This window comes from Mauremys mutica, chromosome 20 (assembly GCF_020497125.1).
Source record: "Mauremys mutica isolate MM-2020 ecotype Southern chromosome 20, ASM2049712v1, whole genome shotgun sequence".
NCBI classification, from domain to species: domain Eukaryota; kingdom Metazoa; phylum Chordata; order Testudines; family Geoemydidae; genus Mauremys; species Mauremys mutica.
The window spans coordinates 2552771-2572061 of record NC_059091.1 but is presented as its reverse complement, the minus strand read 5'-3'; the positions used below and the strand labels follow the sequence as shown (position 1 = coordinate 2572061).

Below are 19291 nucleotides of genomic sequence, written 5' to 3'. Positions count from 1 at the left end.
CCCCTGCCCTGCAGCACAGCGCCCTCTAGCGCCGCACTGCCAGAGGAGAGCGCCCCCTGCTGACCCCCCGCCCTGCAGCACAACGCCCTCTAGCGCCGCACTGCCAGAGGAGAGCGCCCCCTGCTGAGCGCTCGCCTGCTCCCTGCAGCACAGCGCCCCCTGGCGCCCAGCCCTGAGAGCCAGGGGAGAGCGCCCCCTGCTGACCCCCCGCCCTGCAGCACAACGCCCCCTAGCGCCCAGGCCGGAGAGCCAGGGGAGAGCGCCCCCTGCTGACCCCCTGCCCTGCAGCACAGCGCCCCCTAGTGCCCAGCCCGGAGAGCCAGGGGAGAGCGCCCCCTGCTGACACCCTGCCCCCTGCAGCACAGCGCCCTCTAGCGCCCAGCCCGGAGACCAGGGGAGAGCGCCCCCTGCTGACCCCCCGCCCTGCAGCACAACGCCCCCTAGCGCCCAGGCCGGAGAGCCGGGGAGAGCGCCCCCTGCTGACCCCCCGCCCTGCAGCACAGCGCCCCCTAGCGCCCAGGCCGGAGAGCCGGGGAGAGCGCCCCCTGCTGACCCCCCGCCCTGCAGCACAACGCCCCCTAGCGCCCAGGCCGGAGAGCCGGGGAGAGCGCCCCCTGCTGACCCCCTGCCCTGCAGCACAACGCCCCCTAGCGCCCAGGCTGGAGAGCCAGGGGAGAGCGCCCCCTGCTGACCCCCTGCCCTGCAGCACAGCGCCCCCTGCTGACACCCTGCCCCCTGCAGCACAGCGCCCCCTGGCGCCCAGCCCTGAGAGCCAGGGGAGAGCAGCCCCTGCTGACACCCTGCCCCCTGCAGCACAGCGCCCCCTGCTGACACCCTGCCCCCTGCAGCACAGCGCCCCCTGGCGCCCAGCCCTGAGAGCCAGGGGAGAGCAGCCCCTGCTGACACCCTGCCCCCTGCAGCACAGCGCCCTCTAGCGCCCAGCCCGGAGACCAGGGGAGAGCGCCCCCTGCTGACCCCCTGCCCTGCAGCACAGCGCCCCCTACTGCCACACTGACGGAGGGTCGAGTGCCCCCTAGTGAGTCCCACCCTGCTCCCTGGGGGCCTTGGGGGTTTGCTTAGACGTCTCCCAGCCACAGAGCGACTGGGCTGAACCTGGCGTCGCTTTGAGGCCCGACGCGCTCGTGGCACAAGGGGCAGCCAGTGCAGCCGCAGGCCGGACGCCTCTGCAGGATTCAGCCCGGAGAGGGAGGGGTGGCAAAGCAGGAGGAGGCAGCCTCAGGCCAGGCCAGCTGTGGGGCTGGGGCCCAGGGGGATCCTCACTCCCTGTCCATGCACCACCTGCTGCAGCTGCGGCGCTGCTGGCGGGACAGCGGGGAGCTGTGGGGAGTGGGCGGAGCAGGAGGGCCGGGGAGCCGGCCACCTGCTGTGCAGCCAGATGGGAGGCCCGTACGCCGGGCCGGTATCTGGCTGCTGCCCAGCCCAGGGCAATGAGCAGAGACGGTGTTGGAGGTTTCTGCAGCTGGACATTCAGGACTGTGCCCCAGTGAGACGAGCTAGGTTGGCAGCTGGGGAGCCCAGCGCCACCTTGGGCCTGTCTCAGCCCCTCCCTTTGCCTCAGTTTCCCCAGGGATAAGTCCATTGACCGAGCCTGGCACCGCACCCCTGACCTCTCACTGCTGCCTACACGCCATGGGGCATCTGCTTTGCTGCCCACAGCCACAGGCTGCCTCTGCTCGCTGGGGGAGGCAGGGGCCCCCGCTCTGGAGGACACTCACTCCCACTTTGGTTTCAGGGAGATTGTTCGACGGGTTATGGTAGCACCTCGAAGCCCCACTGGGCACAGAGGAAGAGACCTAGAGAGGGGAAACTGAGGTACAGAGAGATGACGCCTCCGTGGCAGAGCTGGGAACCAAACCCAGGGGCCGATTCAAAGTCTGAACCGTGAGCCCAGCCCTCCCGGCGGTGGGTGTTTGCTGGCCCCAGGAACGCCAAGCCAGACCCGCGTCCGGCGGGCTCCAAGCCCCACAGAGAAGCTAAGAACACAAGAATGGCCAGACTGGGTCAGACCAAGGGTCCATCCAGCCCAGTGTCCTGGCTGCCGACAGCGGCCAGTGCCAGGGGCCCCAGAGGGGATGAACAGAACAGGGACCCACTCACTGCTGTAAAACGGGCCTAAAACGTTCCCCCCAACCCGACCAGCCACCCACCCCAACCTGCAGCAAGGATACTGGAGAAATGGACATCCCACGGGATTGTCTAACCCAGCTGTGGGATTATACATCCTCAGGCACCAGACCCCTCCAGCAGTGACCCTGGCCCGTCTGTGCACACGCACACAGAGCCCAGCAGCCGGGCTGGTGTGACCTCGCTCACCCCCCCACACTGTGAGGGAGCTGGACGTGACCCCATATTCAGTTTGCCTGACCCCCTCCATTAAAAAAACACCTCCAGGGTTTGCAGCAGGCTGGTGAAGTGCAGCAGGAAGAGAGCCCTGGGGCCAGGGAAGTACCTTTTCTTTGGCCCATGAAATTCCAGCCAGGTTTGGCTGAGATAGCAACTTTTTAAGCCCCAGCCTGTGTCGCCAGCAGGGCAAAATCCTCATTGAACGTGAACATTCCCCTGCGCAGGGCCCGCGTCCTGGCCGAAGCAGCAGCACACTGCACAGGAAAGGCCTGGGAAACAGACATCTTCTGCGGAGAGGGGGGAGACCCTAGCTGGGCTCTCTCCTGCCAAGCCCCCTGCCCAGCACACGGCCCCGGTGGGCCAGGCCATGGGCAGGGCCCAGAGAAGGAGGCAACCGGTCAGTATTTGTATCCTGCTCAGTCAGCAGCTCCTGCCATTGTTGCAAGGAACAGAAACGGGGTTTTCTCGGGTGCCCTCCTGCCCCACCAACAGCCCCGACCCTGACAGCACCGTGGTCCCCCCGGGAGAGCCAGGGAAACAGAGACTTGCCCCAGGCCACAAAGTGAATCGGGGCAGAAGCAGATTTGCCCTCAGGACCGCCTGACTCCGAACCCGGTGCTCACTCCGCCAGGCCAGGCCAACACTCGGCACCGCTGCAACTTAGGCTCCAGCTGGCTTAGACTGGACACCCAGAACCTGAGACGTCTGCGGGGGGGGGGGGGGGGGGGCACCAACCACCATTTTTGCTGTCAGTGACATGCCCGGCACCATGCAGGGACTCGGTGGCAGAGGCTGGGATAGAATCCAGCTCTCCAGGGCAGCATTCGGCTGCCTTAACCCTGAGACCCTGGCTTCACTCACGGCAGCTCTTCCGGCTCAAGAGCCAGGGACCTTACAGACAGCCCCATGCACTGCGCAGTGGCCCCAGGAACAGGCCGTCCAGCACGCCAATATACACATCAATCCTGTGTATATCTGTGTACACACACACTCTCTATACACCACCCAGGCACTCCAGTATGCCCGGAGTAGGAATCCGACTGTCCATACATTTGTGTGTGGAGATACCTAACTATTTACACCTCTCCTGGTGAACACTGCACACTCGACACAGAACCCGACGGCAGAAACAGAACCTACATGCACGAGTGTCCCTAAGTGTGTATCTGCCGATCACAGGAGTGGTGCTGCATTGAGTGTGAGGATACACAGACACACTCACTCCCGTAGCTATAATACAGCAGCACTCTGCTAGGTACGGGATGGTCCATATTCGCACATGTGCACAACAGCAGAGCTGTCGAATTATTCATGAGTGTGAATATCACATATTGTGCACCCCCCCAGCCATAGGCTGTCTGTGCACACCCAAGAGTGATGCTGCCACAGGCGAGTGGGAACTCTACACACAGACACGGACAGCGGCAGCACTGGGGAGTTGGTTGGTGTGTAGTTGCACAGCACCGTGTGTGCATGTTTGTGCCTGCGTGTGTTTGTGCATGTGTGTGTGTGTATGCGTGTTTGTGCATGTGTGTCTGCGTGCATGTGTCTGCGTGTTTGTGCGTCTTTGAGCATGTGTGTGTGTTTGTGCATGTGTGTGTGTGTGTGTTTGTGCATGTGTGTGTGTGCGTTTGTGCATGTGTGTGCGTGTTCTGTTACTACAGCTCCTCGCGTTTCGAATTCAAGGAACCATTGTGGTCTGGTCTGTGCTCCTGCAGGGCACAGGCCGGAGACCTGCCCCAAAGTCATTCCCAGAGCAGATCTACAAACCAGCCAGTCGTGATCTAACAGCCCCGGACTGGAGAATCCCCCGGACCCTTGGGGCTGCAGATCTGGGGTCTGTTTTCTCTCCGACATGACACGAGAGACTCGCTCATTTCTTCCCAGAGAAGAGGAGCAAACGTGTTTGTGCAGTTCCACTCGCCAGCGCGGCTCCCACACGGGTGACACCTGCGGTCTCTGGGCATCCAGCAGAGATTGGCCTTTCGGAGCCGCCCGGGGCGGGACTGTGACGTCCCCTTTCCGAGAGCCGCTTCTTTGCCGCCTGGGTCTCACTTTTCCAAACAAGACTAGAAAACAGCAGCTGCTTTGGGTGTGAACTCCACATCTGGGGATTTCCCTGACGGCCGCAGCAGGCGGGGGCCAAACCCCTTCACAGGAGTTTGTAACTCACATTGCAAGGTCCCTGCTGCATCTTGAATCACACCCAGTATTGCAGCTCGCTGTGTGTGTCGCTGTGTGTGTGTGTCACTCTGTGTGTGTGCGTGTGTCAGTGTGTGTCACTGTGTCGCTCTGTGTGTGTCTGTGTGTGTCACTCTGTGTGTGTGTGTCACTGTATGTGTGCGTGTGTCTGTGTGTGTCACTCTGTGTGTGTGCGTCACTGTGTGTGTGCGTCACTGTGTTGCTGTGTGTGTGTGTGCATGTGTGTCTATGTGTGTGTCACTCTGTGTGTGTGTTACTGTGTGTGTGTCACTCTGTGTGTGTGTCACTGTATGTGTGCGTGTGTCAGTGTGTGTGTCACTGTGTCGCTCTGTGTGTGTCTGTGTGTGTCACTGTGTGTGTGTGTCACTCTGTGTGTGTGTCACTGTATGTGTGCGTGTGTCTGTGTGTGTCACTCTGTGTGTGTGTGTCACTGTGTTGCTGTGTGTGTGTGTGTCACTCTGTGTGTGTGTATCACTGTGTGTGTGCGTCACTGTGTTGCTGTGTGTGTGTGCATGTGTGTCTATGTGTGTGTCACTCTGTGTGTGTGTTGCTGTGTGCGTCACTGTGTGTGTTGCTGTGTCCCTCTGTGTGTGTTGCTGTGTCCCTCTGTGTGTGTGTATATATATATATGTGTGTATATGGGCGAGAGATCTGCCTGGGTTGGCTGGGATAATGCTCGAATTACCGACCAGCCCTGCTGCTGTGATGTTACTAAGTATTACACAAGAGGACCATGTATTTATAGATTATTGCGGGTGGGTTTTTTGTGTCTCTAGTTTAAAAGCCCCTTAAAAGACACAGGATCTAAAGACATTGTCACTCCACTCAGCCAGGGGGTGAATTAAATCGCTCCTCTGGGTCCCCCCCCCCGGACTTGGCTACTCCAAACACTTGGGGGACAGACCCGAGACTGTGGCTGGAGCTCTCAAAGAAGCCAGGAAACCAGTCGCCACTGGGCTCCCTGAGGGGCCGGGCCTCAGGACTGACCCTGGCCAGCAGAAGTGGCCATCAGGCCAAGGCGGTTTTAGATCCCACAGAGCAAATGAAATTGGCTTGAAAGTTCCCCTGGCGCCAGCCACTGGGACCTGGGTTCTCCCCCCACCGCCCTGCAAGAGAAACCCCCGGCGTGGGGCCAGCTCCCAGCCTGTGTCCTGCAGGGAGCCCCGGCTGTCCACACTGGGCGCTCGCTGGGTCGATGTAAGTTACGGCACACGGGGTGTGAAGAGGAGACGCTCCAAATAACCAGATGACTCCGGTGGATTTCACCAGACTTTGGATCTGGCCTCAAATGCCTCCCACGCACAACCCCCCTCCCGACCCAGCCGGGACAGCGGGAGCATTTGGGAGTTTGGGGGTCGGAGGGTCCCACTGAAAACAACCCCCCAGTTCAACCCAACGAGCCCCGTGTTCCAGGGGCCGGCGGCTCCCCCAGCACGACCGAGGGGCTGTGGACGGAAGATCAGCCCCGGGTCGGTGGCGATTCCTCGCCCGGGACCAGTGCCGCCCCCGCCCAGCCCGGAGCTCGGTTCCCGGCCCGCGGGCCATTCAGGGCGCCGCCCGGAGGCGCGGGTGATGGGCGCAGGGCTCACTCACGTGTCCCGTCGAAGCGGGTGGCGATGGTGTCCAGGAAGGTGTTCTGGGGCGCCAGCAGCCCCCGCATGGCCGCCGGCATGTCAGGACGCGGGGGAGGCTCCCTCCATCCTGCCGCGGAGCCGCCCCCCCGGGGGGGGTCGGATTAAATCTGCAGCTAACCCGACCCCCCCTCGGCCAAGCGGCGGAGCCCGAGCCCCGGGCTGCCCCCAGCGCCCCGGAGCAGAGCCGCCGGCCGCGCCGTCCAGTGCCCCGGGCAGGGCGAGCGGAGAATCCCGGGCTCGCAGCCCCGGCCCCAGCGAGCTTCTCCCGAGCCCCCGGCCAGGGCGCAGCGCAGCGCAGCCCGCCCCCGCCGCGCTGCCGAGCCCGCCCCGCGCCCCCTCCCGGCTCCCCGGCAGCTGCCCCGCGCCGCCCTGGCTCCGGAGCCGCGTGGAAACGCTCCCGGGCGGGGCGCGCCGCCCAAGCTGCTCCGCGTGGCGCCCCCGGGAGCCCGGCCGGGGAGGGGCGGAGCCGCCCCCCGCTCAGTGGTTACCTGCGCCCGGCCAAGGGCTCCCGGGTTCCAGTCCCGGCTCGGGGGCTGGAGTCAGGACTCCTGGGTTCTTCCCCTGGCTTTGCCACAGACGGGGTGGGGGGGGGGTGACCCCAGGGGACCCCTCTTTGCCCCGGGCCCCCCGGCGGCAGGATGCAGGAGGGGCCAGGCTCGGTCCCCTCCCTGAGCAGAGCCAGCCCCCCCCCCAGCCGGGGAGCATCAGGGCCTTGGCCCCTAGTGCAGAGCCCCCACCCCCAGCCAGCGCTTATTGCAAAGGGGGGGGGCTGGGGTGTCTCCTCTGGTCCCATTGCAACTTGGCCGGGAATTACATAAACACCAAACACCAGAGATCCGGGGCCCCCGGCCCAGCCCCAGGCTCAGGAGGTGGGTGCAGGTGGGATCAGGGCACAGACCCCAGCTGACAGCAGGGCCCAGTGGTGCCGGATGCTGCCCAGAGCGAGCGGCAGCCCCTGCCCAGAGCACTGAGCGCGTTGGGGGGGGCGGAACGGGCAATGCCCAGCCACGGTACCCCAGGGCCAGGCAGCCAGGGGCTGGGAAACCCAGCACTGAGCCTGGGGAGCGCCCCCCCCCCCAACACACGTCTTCCTTCCCGCCAGCCTGGGGCTCTGCTTTCCTGACACTGCAAACGCCTGGGGCGGGCAGGGGGCGCGCTGGGGCCAGGCCCTCCTCGCAGCTGGGGCTGGGGTTCAGGCCGACCGAACGCCCGCGGGCAGGACCCTGCTTGTGGGCTGCCAGCAGAATGCACCCCCCTGGCTGGGCACTGCCCGGGCTGGGCACTGGGGGGTTTGCCCAGGCTGAGGGTCCCCCGCGCAGGGTCCGGCTCTGCCAAGGCTGCAGGGGGAAGTTGCCTCCTGGGGTTTTGTGCTGGGAGCCCTTGGGCCCGGGTGGTGAAAGGGGCTTGGGGGAGCCCCGTGGTGCAGGGAGCTGGTGTAGGGGCCTGGCGGGAAGGCATTACACCATGGCGCTACCTGGGCCCGGGGGGGAGGGGGGGCAGGCCCAGGGCTGCTCTAACCCACCTGGGGGCCAGCCCCACCCTACAGGCAGCTTCCCCTAGAGAAGCTCAGAATCAAGCCCAAGGCGGTTTCCTGGCAACAAGTTACCCAGGTGATCCCGGGGAGAGAGGAGCCTCCTGCCCGAACTGGGCTCAGCGCCAAGCTCTGTGCCCCGGGGAGCTCCCCGCCCCTGGGGCTCCAGGGACGCTGCACACGGAGCCCCAGGCCAGGGCTTCTAATCCCCCCAGGGGCTGCCCCCGCCCTGCACCACCTCAGAGCTCCCCCCGCAGTAGCAGGGAGGCTGGGAGCTCAGTGGAGCGAGAACATCCACGGGGACAGCAGGCAGGAGGGAACTGGCCAAGCGTCTATCCCCTCCCCCGTCACTCCTGGGGGGTGGGGGGAGAACTGCCCCGGGGCAGGTCAGCCCAGGGCTCCCCCCTGCAGGGGCTCTTGCACCTCCTCTGGAGCAGCTGAGCTGGGGGACCCCGGGCTCGATGGGCCTGGCTGGGAGCTGCCTGGCAATTCCTGCCTTAGCGAAGATCTGTCTCCAGGCCAAAGTGCAGCCGCCACTGTTGCTATCCCTGGAATTGTAAAGGTGGCAGATTAGGGACCCTCACCACTGTTACCCTGCGACCCCCCGTTCTCTTCTCCTTCAAACCTGCCCCCCGCCCGCTCTCCCCAGCGTTCCCTTGGACACCCACCGGCCCTGACCCCAGGGTAGGGCGACTCGGGCCGGATCCGTTTGCAGGTTCAGGGCCTTGCAGGTGGCTAGAAGCCAAGGGCTCTAACACAGGAGTCCGACCAAGGCAGGAGAAAACCCAGTGCCTGGGACCGGTGGCCATCAAAGCTCCCAGGGGAGAGCGGCCGCACAGAGCAGGAACTGCTGAGTGGTTTTCTGGCCACAGCTCAGAACAGACAAGCACCCAACGGCCCCTTCTGGCTTCCAGGGCCAACAGCTTTAGCAGTAACCAGGATGAGCCCCATAGAGTTTGTACTCGATGCTGCGGGCGGCAGCTTCTCCCCAGCCCCACGGGACTGAGCCAAGCCAGCTCGGAGCGGTCATGGTGCCAGGACAGAGGGGTCGCCCTGCCTCCTGCTCCCCGAGCCCCCGCTGGCGTGGGTGGCACCCAACCTTTGTCAGCCAGCGCAGGAGCCAATCCCCAGCGCGCTGCGTGGGCTGGACCGTGGGCGAGCCAGCTAGGCCGTGAAACGGGAGAGAAGAAAAGGCAGCTCAGGGAGCTCCTGGAACGAGGCAGCACAGCAGGGCTGGGGTCAAGAGGCCTCAGTCCCTCCCCTCAGGTGCTGACGGCCTCACCTGGCAGCCGAGGGGGGATCACAGCCCTCCAACGCAGACCCCAGCAGGCCCTCTGGCGGCACCCAGGGTCCTGTGCGGCCCCAGGGAGATGCAGCCGCAGCCTGAGAGCTCACAGCTCCATGTCCCCCGCGGGCGGGGTTCACTTTTTGAGTGTGGGGCCCCGTCTCACAGGCCAGGTGAACCTCCCCAGCTGCTGTTCCCCTCCTGCCCCGGGTCTATACCATGAAACCCTCAGGGCAGGGACTGTCTGTGCAGCCCCCGGCAGACTAGGCACCAAGGTGGGTTGAGGCCATTGGCCGTTTGCACACCCAGCGCTGGGCCCCACCCTTTTCTGGGGGCTAAGAGCAGAGATGTGGAATTTCTTTGGAAACGCGGAACACATGAAAGCCAGGAAGAGACACTGAGCGGCCCAGTCTCACTGGCTGCAGCTGGTGCCGTGAGGGCAAACCCCAAAGCGACGCAGTGACGAAAAGTGAGATTTTGTACAGACCTTGCAGTTCCAGTAGCCGAAGGTGGGATTAGTTACAAGAAAGGCCAGTTTAAACTCCCTTAATAAGAGAATGGGGCGTTCACCTGGGACTCGGGAGTGCTCGGGGCTATTCCAGGCTCTGCCTCTGACTCGTGGGCAAGTCATTGGACTCAGTTTTCCCATCCTTGAAATGGGAATAACGACACTGCCCTCCGTGAAGTGCTTTGAGACCAGCGGATGACCAGCCTAGAGTACAGCTATGAAATGGGGTTTCTCTCTCTCTCTCCTCCCTTCACAACACACACAAATCACAGATTTAAAACATTAAAAACCTAACATGCTGCAGAAACCCTCAGAGTATTTGGGGGCTTTTAAGTGCTGGGAGGGGCTTCATGCTCAGGCTGGGAAAGCCTGATGCACCTACGATTATTTTTGTGATGAGACAGAAGAGTGAAAAATAATTGCAAAAAACATCTGCACTTAAAAACAACTTATTTAGCAGTGCCCTTGGTGAGAGCTTGATTCCCCTAGCGGCGCTCAAGCTGTCTGTATTTAGCAGCGCTCTCATCCTCGTGTTCCTGGGCACTGGCGAGCCCACAGGGTCTTGATTAAGAGACGTACGTTTACTTCCAATTTCTCAGGACTCCCCTCAAGCCAATTTTCCTATTGCAGCGAAGTGCACGTAGCTGCAGCTTGTGCCAGTGCCAGTGCCACCTGTGCAGGCCCCAGGGCTGGTTTAATGGCTTTTATTTATGACCAGAAAGACCAATCTGTATTAGAAACCAGGGCGGGGAAAACCCGTAACACTGGGGACTGGGTTTTTTACGTACTGATTTTGCACGTAAGAGGTTCCCTCTGAAGAACGTCAGGGCCTTCAGCTGTTGACAATTCCACGGTCGCACAGGACAAACTGGGGCGGGCGCTACTCATTCCGGCCCCCGCGTTGCCTGGAGAGGACAAGGGAGGAGTGCGGTCCAAAAGCAGGTAGCCTGTCCCCATTTTAACTGGTAGGGAAGCAGGGAATCGAACCCCGGAGCCGAGGCAGAACTAGATCCGACCCTGCCTCTCAAATAGGTCCCTTCGAAATCCCTTTCCAGCCGCTCCCTCCCCCTGGCAGTGACTCAGGGATGGGAGAGAAGGGGAGGGTGTGGCTGTCACGTTGATTTGCTCCCAAATGCCAGTAAAGCCGCCGCAAGCGAAAAGCAGCGTTAACCCAGGAGAGCGCGAAGAATGGGTTTGTGTTCCTGTGATTTGATTGATGAAAGCTCCCGGTGGCAAGGGAGAGGGAAACGGATTCAGGGAGGGATCAGGCCTTGGAGAAAGGAAAGGGGGCAGAAGGCAAATGGGATTCCATTTGCAGAGCTTTTCATCAGCGCATCTCAAGCTTACTGGTGCTAAGGGGACCCCGTCCCCGTTATATATTTGGGAATGGGGAAGTCTCCATTCAAATACTTGGCTGACTAGCACCGGAAACCCAGACACTACACAGCTGACCCCAAAAGATGCTGCCTTCTGTCACCGAACCCCTCCCTGGTTTCTCCCGCTGGCTTGCATTCGACAGAGCAGGAGAGAATCAGTGTGTAATGGCTGCACACAGAACCAGCAGCACGAACCAGGCGGTAAGTAACATACCCTGTGCCTTTGGGTGGAGAAGGCTGCAGAGGTCAAGCCAAGAGGCCATGTGCCAGGAAAGAAGGCCCATTTTTAAACACGTGTGGGTAAAATCTCGGCTCTCCTCTGAGCAGCTTGTAGCATGCCAAAGGGCCGCACCTAGGTTACATTTACAGACATTTACCTGGGTTTTTTAGCGACACGCTTTCAAACGTCACCAGGTGACTGTGCACTGAATAGCCGGAAGCCATCCACGTTATCCCATCTCAAATGCCGCTGGAACAGTTAAAGCTCAGAAGTTGGGGGTTATTTAATAAAACTATTCACCAGACTCAAAACCCTGAAAGGACTTAATTGCCAGGCATAAGAAATTCCACCACCACAGGAATGTTTGAGGATGTTCTAGACACCCAGAAATAAGCACTTGGAAGAAAATCACTTCCTCTGGTGCAATCACAACCACAATGCTGTAGTTCACGCACCAATATGCACAGAGACTTTGCTATCAGCATTTCCCTTTTGGGAGGGGCTTTCACAGAACCCTGATGTGGACTCCACATGAGGTCCCCATTTCAAGATTCAAACTATTCCTCTTTCCACAATGCCCAGCCTCCTCCAACCCAGCGGCGATCTCCAGCTGGAAGGGAGGAAGCCGGGAGTTCCCATTCATTGTCTAATCTGCAATGTCACAGCTCAGATTTTGTCACAAACAGGTGAGGGATGAGGCATTTTCAGTCTTCATTAAGTTCTAGGCACTTGACCTCAGGCCTGCTAATGACCCCAACTAGCGCTGGGATGGTGCCATCCCTAGCAGACATGCCCCCGCTGTGGGATTATGCTGCAGTCACTGACTGCAAAGCCTGGGGGGAGGGGGGGTTTACTGTCCCTACAAACAGGCCGCTACAGAATCACCCATGTGGAATTTCAGCCACATCAGTTTCTCCAACTCATTTTGCCTAAGCCTGAGAGCACGTGGTCAGAGACCTGCTTTCAGTCCCCACCGCTCACGCCCGAGGTGAAAGCTCCTTATCCCACCCTTTCCGAGCTCGGGAGCGACTGAACAGTCCCCGCTGCAGGAAAGCACAGACACCAGTTCAACATGTCCATCGTCAGCATCGTCTTTATTTGTACAACTACCAAGAATGCTGTGAGCAATCTGACTGGTGTTACCCAGGGTTAGCACTGCTAATTGTTATGGTTAGCAATTTAGTTTAGGGACAAGATGGGGTAGGGATGGGCAGGGGGGAATAAAATAAAGAGACCTCCCCCCTGAAACATTAAAAATAGGGAACATCTAAATGTGTACAGGAAATATGCGTGGGCCTTTACTGCTGCGTGGCTCCACTGAAGGGTCCCGATAACAAGGGTTTGGGACTCGGGTGACCAGTTTCAGCCTGAGCTACTGCTGGGATTCAGATTAGCTCCAAGGAAAATGAGACAGATTCCGTATGGCTCCCTCCAATCTGACAACGACCCTAGTTAAAGCCCCAGCACTCACATTTCACAGCGACCCTCTTCATTGCCAGCATGAACCGTGTGCTGTTACCAGCGAGAGCTGGCTGGGGGCTGGGGCTCCGCCCACAGGTTGCCTCACCAAGGCCCACAACTGGGAGGGTATTTTTGGCTCGGATTCTGCCGGGGGTTCCGTGGATAACTCTGAAGGAAAAGGAGCCATCGAGATCCTTGGAGTTCCCAGGGGAAGCCGCAGCTCTGGCAGCAGCAAAGTGCGCTCCCGGTAAAGCATGAACCCGTCACATGGCAGTAGCGCGTATGGAGACGCATTAAGTAGCTTCCACAAACAGAAGAAAACGAAGGAAACGCACAAGGGAGGAGAGAAAAACGTGGCACAAGAGAGGAGTGTAAACGTTCCTTTGTTAATAGGTCTAGCTAGGAGTGTCCTACAGTCCAGGTACCAAGCCGAATCTCTGGAGGGAATGGAGATCTGGAGCCTCTCAGGAATCTGCCTCTTCAGGCTGGCTTGACCTTGGCTTGCGCTGTGGGAGCCCCTTGGTGTCTGTGCTGGGTGCGCCTGGATGCACCTGTGCTGAGGGGACGGGCGGGCTCGCCAGGGAGGCGGCACCAGTTCCACTGGTTCCCGTGGAATGAGTCTGGCCATGGTCAGTTGCAATCCCTGGAGGTCGGAACTGGGAATTCTGAGACCTGGAACCGGACTGATACCAAGGCCCATTTCTGTACCGGTTCGTACTGTCGTGTCTTCCTGGATTGCAGGGGCCGTTATGGCGCTGGCCTTGGGGCCGGTAGCCCTGGCCTTGTCTCCTGTTACCCTGGAAGACCTGAAACAGAAAGAAGGGCTGGCAAGGGACTGGAGAGAGGAGACTAGCAGAGCCAGCAGCTGCAAAGAGCGAGCTACATGCAGCAGAGATCTAGGACCCACTCGTGCCAAGGCCCTGGATGATCCCCTCTCCAGCCACCGCCTTTCCAGCCACCCTGGAAGCCCCCTAGCCCAGTGGCACCTCAGGGGACTGTCTCAGAAGACAGGCGGGTGTGGTGCTGGGTTAGACGCGCTCCTCCCCAGGAGATGTTGCAGCTGTGGCTGACTTCCTACCGACAGCTGCCATTGCAGAAGTAGGGGGTGCTGCTCTCTGAGAAAAGCCAAGGTTCCTCCAGTCACGCTGTGATGCCCTGGACTTTTATCAGGCCCTCTTGTCTTGTGAGCAGGGCACACTGCCACTGCCCAGTCTGCACCAGGCAAGACGAATGCCCTCAGACAAGGCACTTGGCAGGAGGGACCCATTAAATATAGAGGAAACGGCCCTGAGCTGGGGTTGAGCTCCATGCCGTATTTAAAGGCTTCTCTTGTGAAGTCGTCACTTACCTCTCGGGGAGGCTGGCATGGATGGCTGCCGGCGCCGGCTCCAGCTGCAGGTGTTTCTGCCAAGGATAGGGGCTTCCTGCTTGCTGAGGGAAGGCTGGGAGCAGAGGCACACGCCAGGGTGGAGGGATCGCCCGGGCTCAAGGACACGGACGTGACGGAGCTGCACCGTGATCTGGTTGAGTAACTGTTCTTTGGATGGGACACTGCAATGGAACCACGATGAAGGCTGGCGTAAAGGAACTGCACGCGCCTCCACACGCACACACAGGCCCCCTGAATCTCACCTACTGTGGGCGACAGTGCTGTTCACTCCATGACGCGAAGGGAAGAACGATGTTCCGGGGTAGTTACACTACTGACCAGCCTACGATCTGTGCCAAAGCTCGGCTGGCCAGGGTCAGCACCTCGGCATTACAACGCCCTGGGCCCGGAAAGCACCGCACATGCCAGCGAAAGCCGACAGGATCATGGCCCGTTTTCATCACTAGACGTGTCCCTCCTTCCCCAAACTAAGCAAATTCCTGATGGAGACCACTTCGCTCCTGCATGCCTTAAGGGCCTGAGAGAGCTGACCAGCCTTCCCAGAGCGTCTGTGGGGTTTAAATAGGGTCTGGACAGACTCTGGTAATACACCCCATTGTCAATGCCAGCCATGTATTCACATTTATACATATGGCTACACGGGGTCCCTGCTCGCGCACCATAAATGAAACACAAACACTGAACGGCCGGCAGACTGCTACCCTGCCCATCCCCACCACCAATCCGGGCTTGCCCCAAAGCTCACCGCCCACCGCACGGGGTGAAGATACAGCGGCTCTGCGGCATGCGGAAGGTCAACAGACTCCGGCTATTCTGAACAGAGGGGAAGCTTCTTCCAGAGCAGAGAGCCCCCCACCCAGACAGCGCTCTACTACTGGCCCCTCGTTTAAATCCAGGGGCCCCTCTGCAACAGCACCTGTCCCTGTCCATCCCTGCCCGCTCTGCGCCAGGCACCTTCTCACCTGCCGCCTCAGGCCAGCTCACCTTGCCCAAATGAGCTGATGCTCTTCTTTACTGCGTCCAGGTCACAGGTGAATCGTGCCACTCTGCCCAGGTCTTCATCATATTTGCGTTCACTGACAAAGTGCTTAATGGGAAAGAAAACGCTTGCAAGTTAACACAATCTTTATGCTAATGCCTGGTGACAAGCTGGCGCGTAAGAGGGGAAGTTGAGATCAGAGCCTTCTCCCTCGCCTGCTAACAGTGCCTCAGGTCAGGCACGGCTCCGACAGCCTTGCCAAGAAAGGTTAGTTAACGCCACGAGTCACCCTGGAGTAGCATGGGCTCTGCTGCATCAGTTCCACCTACACATGTGCAACCAAACAAGTGTCTGCAGCCTCCCACCAGAAGTTAACATTTCCAGGTAACTCAATCTCAGCAGCTCAGTCTGCTGCTCTCCACCCTACGGAAATCAGGGTGGCTCACAAATCTGCTTTGGATGCTATCGGCAGCAATAGTCCAAGAAAGCTGGTCTAGGACGGACTGTTGCTGGGAGAACACAGCGGACCCGGTGATCTGACTTTCAGACTGGGTTTTAATTCAGCCTGTAGAGAACATTTTACTGACCTCTGGTGGTAGAAATAAGTGCATGTATCTGAATACAATGGTACTCAGCGGTCAGGTGCCTGCTGATGCTGGTGGAAGGGACACCAACCCAAACCGTCGGCACATCCTGTGGTGCGAGCCCTGGCAGGAGCCTGCCAGGCAAACCCGCCGTGCCAGAAGCCCTGTTCCGGGCCAATTCAAAACAGTTAAAAGCTGCACTAAGTGAAGGGGTGTTAAGGACCAAAAGGCCCTTTTTTTGCTGAAGTCGGTATTTTGCCAACCAAATGCTGTAAGAAAAAATGCAGGACAAAGTGCGCTGAAGCTTACTACACTGTCCTGGACAATGTGCACACGCACCGCTGGGAGTGAATCTATTTTGGGAACAACTATTTCTCGCTGAAAAGAAATGGAAGCTTTACAGACACAGGTGCTACCCTGAATGTACTTCTCCAGAAGACAGGGAGTGTGATTTGATGTATCCACTGGACTGGAGCTTAGAACTCCCAACGATTCACCTTGGCTCCATTTGAAATCTGTGTGTCCTTCAATGGTCACTTCACTTCTGTGTCAGTAAGAGGAAGCTGGCACTTACCTGACTCGCTGAGCATAACTAACATTTCGTTACAGCATATGCAAAAGGGCATTCATTGGGGATGCGCCGGAGTCAGAGCTCTCATGTCAGTGCCTGTTGTAATAGGACGGAGGAGGAGAAAAATTCACCTTTATGTCAGCTCTAAGCTCTACCAACTGCTCCTCTGACATGCGCACGGCAACATCAGTCATCTTCTTTAGCGCCCCAGCTTTCTTTTGTCGGCTGACCAGGATTTCCACTGAAATATAACGAAAGGGAGACCAAAGCTTATGTAGAATTAATGCTGAAGGAAGAGCCAGTCTGCCAAGCATCTCACTGGTAACCGGAAGGTTTAACCAAGCACCCAAACGGGCAGCTCAGCACAGTGGGGTGCTGGGTTGAGAGATGGAACATTCAAATACCATTTTGTAATCCACAAGCTAACTACACTGCCCAGATTTGACCTGTTTCTGACCACAAGAGCGTCTTGCTAGGGAAGCCATTGGAAAGTGAGTTTAAGAACAGATCTGGGTTTTGTTTCTATTAAATCCCAAGCACTTCTGAGGGTCAACAGCACCAACATCTTCACTGGCACGCACACGAAAACAGAGCCTGTCTCTCTTCCAATTCCATTTCCTTCCTGATCACCCCAGACCGCCTGCACTGATGGGCAGCTGCCGAGCTGATTTGCAATACAATACCAGAAACTGAGATCGAGGACATCCGAGAGGAATTTATGCCCTCAGCTTCAGCCTACACTTTCTGTGCAGCCAGGGATCCTGCTTCCTAGCACAAAACAGCCTTTGGAACTGGTGCACCGCAGAGAAAGCAACGATCTGGAGAAATTGTTTAATACCCAACCACACGCCAGATATTCTGCCTTTTGTTAAAATAGTTAACCAAAACTTTCTGTTACCAGATAAGGTAAAGTCTTGGTGGCACTGCAAGTTTCAGCCAGATTAAAAACAAACCTGGTACATTAAGACCAAGTACAAAAAACAGTGGTTATATAAAGGAAGGTATAAGTATTTAAAGGGTCTTCACCTGGTTAAAAATATTTCCTTAGCTTTGTAACCCCCCAGATTATTAAAATTGAAAGGCTCTTATATTTACTTGACTGTTCACCATTTGTGTCACTCATTTCTCTCATTAGAACATAAAAATAGGCTAGTGAATTTCACTTTATTCTTGTAATGCTCTTACACAATGGTCAGATTGCAACCACTACAAAGGGATGTTTGTTTAAAAGAAACTTTCCATTGGAATTAGAATTTTTACAGCACTGAAGCCCAAACTTAGCAAAACAAATGTAGCTTGTGACCAACTTTGATTTGTGCCCCTTTAACAGCTAAATGTCATTCTAACCTTAGAGAGAAACTTTAAAAAGTGTGTGTGTGGAGGGGAGGGGGTTAGTTTACCTGGGAACGACGGAAGTTGGAAGATGTACTACCCACACTGCTCTCACTGGAGCAGTGTCTGTTTAACTTTGCTGTTAGAGTGGAACAGCACCAACAATTAAGATGAGCCACTTTTAAAAAATAAAACATGTCTTACTTGCTTCTGCTTTCACTTTGTCCATTTCGGCCAGCAGCGCTACCTCTCGATCCATGAGGCTAAGAAGAGAAGGTGACAGGAATCAAAAGGTCTGATCAAGAGCCTGAGTTCACAAACAAATAACCCAGAATTCAAAGCCAGTTACCAAAGGACTTTCTGGGGAAAGCAGACAGTAAAAGCTCCCCTCCCTTTACGGGGCCAGCTGCATACAGTACAGAAGCAGGAAGCTGTTCAGTTAGATGTTGGTCAGAATCGGCAGAGAACAGGCCAGCAGATGGCAGCAGAAAGCCAGGGTTCCAATGACCACAACCTGTCCCGGCCTGGAGCAGACACTGGAAGTCGAGCATGCACCTCAACGCTCTCAGTTACTGTTTGGTCTGGAAGTTTGAGAGCTCTGTGTGAATTTTTTTAGCATTACAAAACCCAATTCCACTTTGGCTCACAAACTACTGTGCTGGTTGCCAGCGCAGCCTGGGCGCCGGTGGAATCCCCGTATGACATGGGAGGGGAGAATGGTAACGCTGCTGCACGAAGCTGTGCTCTGGAGACCTGCAGCAGCAAAACCCACTTTTCACAGATGAGGAAACTAGGCCACAGAGGTTCAGCGACTTGCCCAAGTCACAGGCTGAGTCCGGGGAAGCACAGGAGCAGAACCCAGAAGTCTTGATGGCCAAGGCCCCGACCTTACCACTAGGTAACACTCCCTCCAGAACCATTTTTCAGTAGGAGCTGAGCTCTAGGACAGAGCAGGGACACACTTTTAGTCTCTCGTTGCCCCATCTCATGCTGTGTGGACGGTGTTGGTAACCAGCCTCGTTAGAGAGGGGATTTGTGTTCACGCTCTCACCGGGACAGGGGCAGACACAGGCAAAGTTCACTGGGCTTGTTATGAAACACAACGCTAAAAAGCAAACTCCCTTTGTTCTGGCTAGCCACATGGCAGGCTTGAGGGAAGACCTTTGAGAGGCTGCTGAGACGGTACGAACGTGGCTTTTGTGCAGCAACAGAAAGACGACTTAAGAAATCCCAGCAAAGCCCCAAAGCTAACAGCACTTCAAACCAACTCTCCAGCCTTCGCTATGGCAAAGCAGCAGGCACGGGAGGGGGGAGAGATTTTCTCCTCTAATCACAAAGGCTGAATGCTGACGCAGAAGCTCATATCACAGAGGCATTTTAACAGCTGAACACACCTTACGAATGAATTGACAAGCTCAGGATTTCTCTCTCACACACATGTACGTGTGACATTCAAGATTTTAACAGCTAAGACACCACTCTGGCCTCCAGTTGTCACCACACACAGAAAGCAGCCCACAGATGTCAAAGTACACGGCATGACCCCCCAAAGCCCTCTGTGACTAACAACTTGCCAGCAAAGGCAAAACCAAGAGGATCACAATGAAGCTCCCTCCCTCATTTGCCTGTAAGTTGTACTGTGACTTGGCTGCGTATCTGTTGCTAGGAGACTAAAAATTCCCCGAGACCTTCAGCTGGCAGCCTGCACTGGCAGCTCTCCCTAGAACTTCAGGTGAGGAGCCGGTTCAGACTCGTAAGTGCTCTTCATTCGCTCCTTTGGTTGCTCAGCTCAAACACTGAAGAGCAGACAAGGAGGCACTTCCTGTAGCTGCTGCGCAAAGGACCAGGCCATGT

The 19291-nt window shown here is 57.8% G+C and overlaps 1 protein-coding gene across 3 annotated transcripts in view; it reads right to left on the bottom strand.

Moving 5' to 3' along the window:
- Nucleotides 1-12195: 12195 nt before the first annotated feature.
- SPATS2 (spermatogenesis associated serine rich 2) overlaps nucleotides 12196-19291 on the bottom strand; it is a 30378-nt gene continuing 23282 nt past the window's right edge. For all 3 annotated transcript variants that reach the window (XM_044995480.1, XM_044995481.1, XM_044995482.1), the window contains exons 8-12: nucleotides 17642-17700; nucleotides 16237-16346; nucleotides 14956-15058; nucleotides 13930-14132; nucleotides 12196-13387 (exon numbers count right to left, since the gene is read on the bottom strand). In XM_044995480.1, the coding sequence (XP_044851415.1) occupies nucleotides 13046-13387; nucleotides 13930-14132; nucleotides 14956-15058; nucleotides 16237-16346; nucleotides 17642-17700 (817 nt within the window). In that variant the 3' untranslated portion in view covers nucleotides 12196-13045. The remainder of the gene's footprint in view (nucleotides 13388-13929; nucleotides 14133-14955; nucleotides 15059-16236; nucleotides 16347-17641; nucleotides 17701-19291) is intronic.